This window comes from Schistocerca serialis, chromosome 4, assembly GCF_023864345.2.
Source record: "Schistocerca serialis cubense isolate TAMUIC-IGC-003099 chromosome 4, iqSchSeri2.2, whole genome shotgun sequence".
Lineage (NCBI taxonomy): Eukaryota > Metazoa > Arthropoda > Insecta > Orthoptera > Acrididae > Schistocerca > Schistocerca serialis.
The window spans coordinates 31617775-31629686 of record NC_064641.1 but is presented as its reverse complement, the minus strand read 5'-3'; the positions used below and the strand labels follow the sequence as shown (position 1 = coordinate 31629686).

The window sequence follows — 11912 nt, the reverse complement described above, 5'->3', positions numbered from 1 at the left end:
TTACCTCAGCAACTCCTACGAGGTCCATATGATTCTTTTCCATCTCTCTTTTAAGGTTTTCTAATTTTCCTGCTTGTAGCAGAGTTCTGACATTCCAGGTACCAATTCTCGTTTTGATTTTTTGCCTCCTTTCAAGTTGTCTCCCCCGGAGATCCGAATGGGGGACTATTTTACCTCCGGACACTGATTGAACATGAGAGGAAGCCATTTTTTTTTGCATAAAATGGAGACTGCATTATGCAGGGAAGATAATCTGCGGTGGTATTCCGTTGCCTTCCGCAGTTCTGGAGGCCGCCCCGAACATGGGATACAGCCGCCTTTTGCAGCCGCCCGCTCCGGGTCGGACGCTGCATGAGAAGTACAGGTTGGAAAATGAAAGACCCCCTAGCCCTCGAAACCTAATAGCGTCAGGGTCGGAAAAGAACAAGAGCTGGCCGAGGGTGGTCAGATAGGAAAGATGAAAGTCAGGAGCCTGGCATAAGTAAGTGGAAGCAATGCCAGGACTCAGCTCGAGGCCCCGTGGTCGCCAGCCACGTATCACTAGGTGTGACTCCCTGAGGACATATGCCTCTGTACGAACCCTAATCTCTCTTATTTTATCTTTGTGGCCTTTCCGCGAAATGTAAGTTAGCGGCAGTAAAATTGTACTGCAGTCAGCCTCAAATTCTGGTTCTCTAAATTTCCTCAGTAGCGATTCACGAAAAGAACGCCTCCTTTCCTTTAGAGACTCCCACCCGAGTTCCTGAAGCATTTCCGCAACAATCGCGTGATGACCAAATCTCTGCGATCCAGAGGAACGCCACAGAGAGCAAGTGGAGGCAGTCCTGAATCCGGTGTACCAGAGGGTGGACAAGGTAGAGAGCTTGGAGACCGAGGAGAGAGCTGAGCGAATCTGAGCAGATAATATACTGTATCCGCCGATGGCGACGGATGTATTGGACGGCCTGGAGAACAGCGTAAAGCTCCGCAGTAAAAACCGAACACTGGTCGGGAAGCCGAAATCGATTAAGGATGTCGCCAACAATATAGGCACTCCCAACACCAAGTGATGTATTTGAGCTATCGGATGAGGATGGTGATGAAGATGAGAATGATGATGAATGTGACGGTGATGATACTGACTACGACTGTAATGCTGAAATTAATACAGGGTGAAAAGTATTTAAACCGACGAACTCTGGGAGGTTGCAAGGGACATCAAAACAAATATTTTTCCCTAGTGTCATTTTTTCCTACGAGGATTATTTAAACCGGTGGAGGCCGTATTACGCTCTTCAGTTGTTAGAGGGCGTATTACGATCTTCAGTTGTAGGCAACTGCTGTCCACCAGTGTAGTAGTGGATTGTCTCCTTTTGCGAATGGAGCGATACAGTGTGTGTGTGTGGTTTGAGGTTTTCGGACGCTAAACAGCGTGGTCATCATTGCCCAAACGCATAGAAACAGGAACACATGCGGTGAAGGGACGAAGACGGACAGCGAACAAAGAGAACGGCTAAAAGACACAGACCTGATGCAGTTCCAAAACCTCACATACAGAGGCAAAACAAGAGGAGAAGAAACACAAGGAAAAGAGAACAGAAATCGAAGTCAAGCAAGTAGGTAATCGTGACTGGTGGACTTCGTACCTAAAACCTGGGTGAGCCAGTCACCCAGCAGGCACATTAAAATCCTTTCCCTAAAACCTGAGGCAACAAATTGGACAGGACACAAAACCGTAAGACCTTAACCACAGTCGTTGCGTCGTCTTGGAAAATAGAGGGCAAATCCGGTGGCAAGGAAACCACCGCCCTCTGGTCATAGAATAAAAGACAGGCAAGTAAAATAAGGCGGACAGTAATCTGGACGCAACAAGCACTGCAGATGGGGGGGTCCTCCCGCCGGCGTATAAAACTATGCGCCCCTGGAGTGAGTAGACTGATATGGTTGGCGCGTACTCCGTAGCGCACCACAACGGACGAGCTGCACAGTGGGTTTATCAACAACAATATCCTAATCTCAGTATCCCGGATCATACGACCTTTGCTGCTGTGTACCAACGTCGGCATGAGACCGGGTCATTTAGCAGAGTACCTGAACAGGGACACGGTTCACGGTAAGAGCGCTGCAATTTGAGGAAGCTGTCTTGCAGCATGCGGAGCGGTATCCTTCAATCAGCCCTCGTGCAATTGCACGTAACATGGGGACGAATCAGACGAATGTAAGAACAGTCCTTCAAGGGCAATTGTTACGTCCATTTCACTTACAGTGTCTCCACAACCTGGAACCAGTTGATCATCCAACCAGAGCACAGTTCCTCTACCGGTTTAAATACTCGCCATAGGAAAAAATGACATTAGGGAATTTTTTTTTTTTATGTCCCCTACAACCTCCCATAGCAGGCAACTGAATGCTAACAGTGGGCTCATCTGACGGGCCCTGGCTGCCTCCGCCGGCCACGGAGTGGTGTCCGGTTGTGGACGGGTCCGCGGCGGTGGCGCTGCGGAGGCGGCGTCGGCGCGCGGCGCAGGCGTCGCCGAGCGCCGGCGGGGGCAGCGCCGCGGCGCCGCCGCCTGTTTATAAGGGCCGCTGCGGCGGCCGCGCTGCTACACGGCGCGCGACCTCCAGTCCACTCCACAGCACAGCACAGCACAGCATGGCCCGCCACAGGTCCTCCGCCCCCGCGCAGTCAGAGTCTGCCGTGCTGCCGCCTCTGCTGCTGCTGCTGACCCTGCCGGCGCTGCTGTCCGTGGCCGGCGCCGCCCCCGCGCCCGCACCGCCCGCCGTCGACGCCATCAGCATCGAGTCCAGGGCCATCCGGCCGCCCATCCCCCAGCCGCCCGATTACCAGGACTACCAGTCCGCTGTCCGATACGACGAGTACCCCGTGAGTATTTCGCCACTCTCTCTATGTCTTTGGCGCTTATTCACTGCAATGGTAAACGGCGCATATTTTTGCCTAAATTGATTTCTGAAAAATTATTTTCTTGAATCTTTATCTTGTCAAATAACTACCGGTTTCGGTACCAAGTACCATCATCAGGTCACCCCAGGCGTGCACTCACCGAGCTCACTTTCTACGTAGTATGTCGTACAGGACGTCCGGAAATTCCCACTACTAACATGTAGAGGGCAGTGAGTGCGTAATATTTTCAATAGGAAGCCTTGTCCGTAAATCAACCTTTTCCGCTCTAAGACGGTTTCACTTCAGACATCGAGTAAAACAGAACTCCTGAGCGTTCCCCAAGGTAGTGTTACAGGCCGTTTGCTGTTCCTTATCTACCGGGTGATCAAAAAGTCAGTATAAATTTGAAAAAAAAAAAAAACTCCCCATATTGCTAGACGCGTGAAAGATCTCTTGCGCGCGTCGTTTGGTGACGATCGTGTGCTCAGCCGCCACTTTCGTCATGCTTGGCCTTCCAGGTCTCCAGACCTCAGTCCGTGGGATTATTGGCTTTGGGGTTACCTGAAGTCGCAAGTGTATCGTGATCGACCGACATCTCTAGGGATGCTGAAAACAACATCCGATGCCAGTGCCTCACCATAACTACGGACATGCTTTACAGTGCTGTTCACAACATTATTTCTCGACTACAGCTATTGTTGAGTAATGATAGTGGACATATTGAGCATTTCCTGTAAAGAACATAATCTTTGCTTTGTCTTACTTTGTTATGCTAATAATTGCTATTCTGATCAGATGCAGCGCCATCTGTCGGACATTTTTTGAACGTTTGTATTTTTTTGCTTCTAATAAAACCCCATGTCATTCCAAGCATGTGTGTCAATTTGTAACTCTCTATCTACATTATTCCGTGGTTTATTCAGTTTTCAAATTTTATACTGACATTTCGATCACCCGGTATATAAACGATTCTGGAGCCAATCTGAGCAGCCGTCTTCGGTTGTTTGCAGTGACGCTGTCGTTTATCGACTAATAAAGTCATCAGAAGATCGAAACAAACTTCAAAACTATTTACAAAAGATATCTGAAAGGTGCGAAAAGTGGCAGTTGACCCTAAATAACGAAAAGTGTGACGTCATCCACATGAGTGCTAAGAGAAGTTCGTTAAACTTCGGTTACACGATAAATCAGTCTAATCTAAAAGCCGTAAATTCAACTAAATACCTACGTATTACAATTACGAACCACTTAAATTGGAAAGAACACACAGAAAATGTTCTGTGGAAGGCTAACCAAAGGCTGCGTTTTATTCGCAGGGCACTTAGGAAATGTAACAGACCTACTAAGGAGACTGCCTACACTACGCTTGTCCGTCCTCTTTTAGAATACTGCTGCGATATGTGGGATCCTTACCAGATAGGACTGACGGAGTACATCGAAAAAGTTCGAAGAAAAGCAGCACGTTTTGTATTATCGCGAAATATGGGAGAGAGTGTAACAGAAATGATGCAGGATTTGAGCTGGAAATCATTAAGAGAACGGCGCGTTTTTTGTTGCGACGGAATCTTCTCACGAAATTCCAATCACCAACTTTCTCCTCCGAATGCGGAAATATTTTGTTGAACCGACCTACATAGGGCGGATCGATCACCACGATAAAATAAGGGAAATCAGAGCTCGTACGGAAAGATATAGGTGTTCATTCTTTTCGTCCGCTATACGAGATTGGAATAATAGAGAATTGTGAAGTTAGTTCGATGAACCCTCTGCCAGGCACTTAAATGTGATTTGCAGAGTATCCACGTAGATGTAGATGTAGCCATTTAACTCATCCACTTCTGTTGAGGGAAAGGGAAAAGTTGCTTGTTCTGGTATGCAATGGGATGGGCAGAGTTACGTGTACAAAGTCAGACCTTTACCTGATTTCGCTTCACGTCTGCCTTGCTGCCTTGCTGCAGACCGAGCGAGGTGGCGGAGTGGTTACCACACTGGACTCGCTTTCGGGAGGACGACGGTTCGATCCCGCGTCCGGCCATCCTGATTTAGGTTTTCCGTGATTTCCCTAAATCAGGCTAATGCCGGGATGGTTCCTTTTGAAAGGGCACGGCCGACTTCCTTCCCCCTCCTTCCCTAGTCCGCTGAGACCGATAACCTCGCTGTTTGGTCTCCTCCCCCAAACTTACCAACCCTTTCTGCGAGACTGCTGTAGAGACAGAGGAATATCTGCTGCCACAAGTTCTAGCCGCTGCACTAGAAACTGAAGACACCAGTTGAGATGGATTGTCTCAACCTGAACATGCTTCGTAGGTACAATGTCTGTAACAACGTTAGTGGTTGCCACATCGAGCCACTGTTGTGATGCATCAGTACTGTTCGGTGCGCACAGTATGCTATTTTTTCTTTGTTTTGGAATAATGTAGACACTTTATGTTTAAATGTTAATACAAACAGATGTGCATAAACGATAAATGGATGTTTCGTTATGCTTCCTTTATAGTTGTTCAAATGGTTCAAATGTCTCTGAGCACTATGCGACTTAACTTTTGAGGTCATCAGTACCCTAGAACTCAGAACTACTTAAACCTAACCAACGTGAGGACATCACACAAATCCATGCCCGAGGCAGGATTCGAACCTGCGACCGTAGCGGTCGCGCGGTTCCAGACTGGAGCGCCTAGAACCGCTCGTCCACTCCGGCCGGCTTCACAGTTGTTACCTAATAACTGTGCTGCGTCATGTCTAATTCAGTTCCTGGAGCATAAGTGGGTAAGTTAAGCATCTGAACGGAAACCGTCGTAGAATGGAAACGGTACGTTAGCAGACAAGTTTTCCTATTCAGAATACTACGGACTAACCCCAGAAGTTCGTAACGGGAATTTCCGAACACGCTGCACACAAATATAAGTGACTCGTTCTGAATAGCCGCCGCAGTTTCGATACGTTTGAAGAAAGATATCGTTTCCAACAGGTTACTACTTTAAAATCGTAATTTACATATAAAGAAATTTAGTAAGCAAAAACATTGATGTATTCAGAGACTTCATATTACGGTGCTATTTTTTGGTGTTATAAGCTTCTTTCGGCCTCATTGTCATTATCAAACTATCTGCAAAGTTATGGAGATATTAATGAATATATCTGTGTCTATTTGTAACTAATAACAATTTTGTATACAGTGTGTCTCTCCTAAGAGTCGTCAGGGGCTTTTTCTCTGGTGTTTCGGCAGATATTCGCAATTTCGTTTTTGCTGTGTGTAGCTGCTGTCATCCCGAACAAGTACAGCTCATCACGTCATTTATGCGACAACCGCCGTCGATTTGTTTCCCGTTGCAATCAAAATGAGTTTTAAAGCGAAATTTTACGTGCCCATTCGATAGAGCGGTGCCAAATTAGTTTTGTGCTAAATTTGTGCTGTCGATATGTGTTGAAAGTAACAGTAAAACACGAAGAATAACCGCTATTCCAACAGCGCCCTGGCCGCACTGATTGCTACAGCCATGCAGTAGCAGAGCTACTCAGTCGCTACCGGAGTACTCTTTATTCTTCATGTTTTCACTCTCCCTGTTAATACATATCGGTAACACGAACATCGCACTAGACTAATTTGGCAACCCCTCTATCGAATGAGCGCGCAAAATTTCGCTTCACACTCGTTTTGTTTGTAACGGGAAACAAAGCGAAACTTTCCGTCCGTACTGGGAGCTGCAAGAAAGTCGTGACGAGCGTTATTTGTTTGGGATGATTCCGGCTACACAGAGCAAAAATGAAATTGCGAATATCTGCCGAAACACTAGGGAAAAAGCGCCTGATTACTCTTAGCAGAGGCACCCTGGATGCCTGACATTGTACTTACTTTCGTAATACATCGTTAACGCTGTCGCTATGTAATACCGTGTACCGCTGGGTATTGTAGGAGTAGCACAGACGAAATTGTAGGTAATGTCTGAGCAGTGTAATCTGTATGTTAAGACATATTTAACATTTTTCGTTAGTGTAAAAGATATATACAGAATTGTTATTAATTACAAAAAGAAACAGATATAGACACTAAAAATTCAGTATTTTCGCAGAGACTTTGTTAACGGCCAAGGAGCCGAAATAAGTTTATAGAACCAAAAAAATAACATCGTATTAAAAGTTCTTTGAATATAGCAGCGTTTTGGCTTACTAAACCTATAATGTCCTTACAAAATGTCTGTAACACTACAAGCCCAGAAGAACTCAGAATGTTGAACTTTATAAACTAGCTAGTTACCATCACAGCTCCATCTCAAATGAGTAATATGTGTGGATACATCAGCCTCGTAAACTGTATAAAACAAAAAGCACAGTCCACGCACATTTCATGCATTCCAAGGTCTTCAGAGCACACGACACTGGAATAGGTATCCATAAATTAGACACACAGCTATTTGAAGTTTCGCCACTTGTCTACAGGTGTCGTGGAATGATCTGGAACTGTGCGAAGTTCGAAAATAATCTTAGTCATGCTATCTTGTCGAAAAGAGACATTTTAAGCAACGTGATTTGGCTAGAGCTCTAACGATTACAACTTAAACCTGCAACAAGTGCGGCAAAAAAGTTTATTCGCACCAAACCATTTTGATTTCGGACATATTTTTTTAAAACCACCAGCAGATGGTTCTTACAGGCTTCCACAGTAGGGCTTCACTTTGTGATCTTTAAGTGTTTGGTGAGGTGGTGTATGCATCTGAACGACGCGTTACACCGGTTGTACGTACTTCCTTTTTAATTTCTCTGTGCTGCATATGCACTATGTCTGAGTTATAAAATTCACTAATGATTAGTTTAACAACCACCAAAGTTTCAAAGAACTCATTCATTACGCTCGACATAGTTTTTCTTAATTACTACCCATGTCAAGCTGGACCACGTTATTTGAGAGCTAAACATTGTAGTGTGGTCAAAACCATAATGATGGTAATTAAACTAATTATTAGTGAAATGTGCAGTGAAAACTTTCTGCATGTGCAACAGAGGAATTTTTAAAAAAGGTACAATAAAATATTCTACAAATGCGTGACTCGGCAGCGTACACCACATCACCAGAGTACGAAAGAGCACAACATGTCCCTGCATGGAAGCGTGTAACAGCCATCTGACGATGTGTTTTTAAATCTCTGAAAGTGGTAACGTTTAAAAGTGAATAAAGAGCTACAGTGGCATTTGCGACTGGTTACTATATTTAGATTATAATCCTTACAGTTCTAGTACAGCAATGTTCTCAAAACTGTTCTCGAGAAGAAAGCGTTACTCTTGTCTGGCTTCAGGCTTACATAGTAATAAGTTTTCCCATGACACTTGTCCAGAAGTGGTCAAGCTACAAGTAACTGCGTGTATATTTGTGTATATCTATACGGTGTCGTGTACACTGATAACCATGCTATATAGGAACTATGCATAGAAAGCGCCTTTTGTTATATACAATTCACGAAAAAGACGTTTCTGCATCTGTTGAGTACCTGAGAATGACTAAACTTTGAAACTAACTAGTAATGCTTAATAGAGTACGATGTGAACAGAAAAGCGTGGTAGGAACGGTGACATTCTTAAAACTTCGGGTAATTTTTTTTTCTATTTTTCTGGTGTATGATGTATTTGTATTTTTAAGTTTTCGATTACTTTCTCTGAAGGTATGGTAAGTAGTTAAGTATTGTGCTAATAGGTGGTGTAACATTTTGGAATGCAGTACTCCAAATTAGTCGGCCGCGGTGGCCGAGCGGTTCTAGGCGCTTCAGTCCGGAACCGCGCGACTGCTACAGTCGCAGGTTCGAATCCCGCCTCGGGCATGGATGTGTGTGATGTCATTAGGTTAGTTAGGCTTAAGTAGTTCTAAGTTCTAGGGGACTGATGACCTCAGCAGTTAAGTCCCGTAGTGCTCAGAGCCATTTGAACCATTTGAACTCCAAATTATTTTTATTTCACTAGTTGATTTGTTTATTTGGAAATACTAAGACCATCGCTCTCTCCCATATAGCTGGCATTCTAGATATTTTAGATTATATTCATGACGACAAATGTGTTATTAGTTATATCCAGTATAGACTTCAACTGGAAATTACTATGACATAAATAATGCAGAAAAAATCGTCAGAGTTTATGTTCGTTCATGACAAGTACACGAAATAAGTTAAAGCAGGTACATTTGTGCTATGGGTACTAGCAGTAGTGGGTGGGTGACAAGGAGTGGATGGGTGAGGGAGGCAAAGAGAAATACAATAAAAAAAACCAGTAATGGAGAAATGGAAGAACAAAGTGACGTGACTTCGAAATGCAAAAGGGAAAGAAGCATAGCTGGCAGAAGATGGGAGCATTTGCTTCACTTTTTGACAGAGGGGAAACTCGTCATATACGTCACTTTTGGTAAAGTGTTTTGAGGGTGACAGAATAAGGTGCTTCAACTTCTTCTATAATGCAACAGTGTATGGAATTCCACATAGAGTGCACAATAGTCTGTTATGGAAGCGGAAAGCAGAAACAGAGGAGTTGTTTAAGTATGTTTCTCTTTTATGGATTGGCACGGCTAGTAAACTAGATAAGTCAGTAAGTGAGATCTTGTGCTTAGATTACGATGAGATGACAAAGATTTGATCTACTGTGCGAGGAACTGTGGCGCACGTCACGTAACTTCCATTTGCTGCCAGAGACTATGCCGATGGAGGAACAGTAGTAGCGATGTTGATTATGTTAGATAACTCAGATTATTTTTCTGTAGCCCTTCGGCATAGAGCGCCAGTTTTCATGCATTACTGAAGGTGTAGCTGCTGTTTCAGTTAAAGTAATTGTTCCAAATTCTGATCCCATCTGCTTCTTTGGTGACTGAATCCCACTAGGAAGATGTATGCCATTAGGTTCTCATTTCACCCAATACAGTTGCATGTGAGGCTGCGTTTGGCAACAGAAGCTTTGTCAAAATCACAACATTTAATGCAGGTGGGCGTTCTGTGTGGAGTTTTGAAATCGTACATACGGTGTGACCAATGGGCTTGCTACCGCATTCACAAGAGATATGGAAGTTCCTCAACATATCTGTGGAATAGGTTGGTTAGTTGCAAGCGAAATACCGTAAGTACCATACCGCCTATTAGTATGACGGATAACCTTTGATGATGATGATGATGATGATGATAGAGAAGGTCACTGTAAATTTGACACAAACAAAAGTGATGGCGCAAGGTAAACGAGAAAGGTTTGCCCAAGAACGTAGCCGTGAAAAACTACGCTCTCGTGCGGTCATAGTTATCTGATTTCGTTCTCCTTCGTACTGTCGAAGCCTTCTGTAACAGCAAATTCTCAGGATTCATCCAGATGGTGAATTGTGTTACTATTCCTTACATACCTCTCCACAAAAATTAATCGATATAACGGAATCTTACGCGAATCTGCAAGCTAGTCACGTAACACTGACGTAACAAATCCATAGTTTCTCATTTATGGAACTAACTCTCAAAGACTACATTAAAACGTGCTGCGTCTCCTGGATAATCTGAAAATTTTACAAATTGTGGGGCAATCGCTTCTATTTTAATTTCTGTTTCTTATGCTGGTGTTACTGCATATCTTTGGAAGTTTGTGCGTTACAGATGTTAAGTAAGTTTATAACATGTAAATCACAGTATTGCAAATTAAAAACGATTTAAGAAATGTTGGACTGAAAGAGAATGAAAATTTAGCAAGAAAATTTAGCGAGGCTTGAAGCTTATTAATAGATAAGATTTTTTTTTTAATTTTCAGGAACCCAGTTGACAGACGCTAAAATATGGATTTTCGCAAATTACCCCGTTATATCCCGTTATATTTGAGCATAACGCAGAAAAGCATCTAGAGTATCTGTTAAAATGAGAAATATTTTGAAGAGATTTTAGAATTAATATCTATTGTTTTAATGTTATTAAAATTTATAGTTCAGAGATAAATTTCGATGAAAGTAAGTCGAACAGGCAAAAGTATTAATATAATGCCAGTAAATCTAATGTATCTTAATGAGTCTGACACTATAGGAAAGATCCACATAGCCATCTAATTCACTAGTTATGCTTATTAATGTTTAAACATGTTAGACATCGTGTACTCTGCTGAAAGTAACTAACGAAGCAGGGGAAAGAAGGAAAGGCTGTGAAGAGAGAACTGAAAAAGCTGCTATCCCCCTTTTATGAAAAGTGTAATTTTTAAGGATAGGTTAATAGTACATCATTTTTATCGTTGAAATGAGGGCCACGGAACTAAAACATTATGTAATTACCGAGTTTAGCTATTTATATGAATACATAATTTAAGTTCCAAAAGTTGAACTTCTGACGTGTGAACATCCTTTGATTTTTCTCACAGTCACAAACCTCCCTTATAAAAATGAATTCTGAATGGCTGTGTCTGATCGGTAAAGTGACATGATTTCATCGAAAAGTGACAGTAGTACAGTTATAGTGACTGTATTAACGCAGCCTTGGACGAAATCAGAAAACAAAATCAACTGTTTATGGTTTAATGTTACTAAAATGTAGAACTCAAAAGTAAATTTCAATAAGAGGATCGGAACAGATTCCAGTAGTAACTTTGGTTTCTTCTTGTTTAGTTTCGGGGTAACGCTTGAGATATGAATTTTTTTTATATACCTTGTTAAGTGAAGAAAGAGAGGCGTAGATAATTTTCGATCAACCTTCAGTAGCGGTCCTCTTGGGTACTTGTCCGTTGTACGCATTTCTGCTCCACCCTCATTACCGTTACGATGAGTGATTTCCCTAAATCGCTTCAGGCAAATGCCGGGGTGGTTCCTTTGAAGGGGCACCACCGACTACCTTCCGCATCCTCCCCTAATCGGATGGGACCCACGACCTCGCTGTTTGATCCGTTCTCCCAACTCAACCAATCAACCAACAACCACGAACGAGACCGAAGATGTAATTTAACAGCCAGACATAACAGCCACTGCGAATAATCCTCATCTTCAAGGCCTGATAACGGATCACCCTGTACTCCTTAGGAATTACGCATGCATTTCTATAGGTGTACT

At 43.3% G+C, this 11912-nt stretch overlaps 1 protein-coding gene across 1 annotated transcript in view; it reads left to right on the top strand.

Moving 5' to 3' along the window:
* The first annotated feature begins 2603 nt into the window (after window positions 1-2603).
* Window positions 2604-11912, top strand: part of LOC126474196 (uncharacterized) — a 276233-nt gene continuing 266924 nt past the window's right edge. Inside the window, exon 1 of the mRNA XM_050101659.1 lies at window positions 2604-2863. Within this exon, the coding sequence (XP_049957616.1) occupies window positions 2633-2863 (231 nt within the window). The 5' untranslated portion in view covers window positions 2604-2632. The remainder of the gene's footprint in view (window positions 2864-11912) is intronic.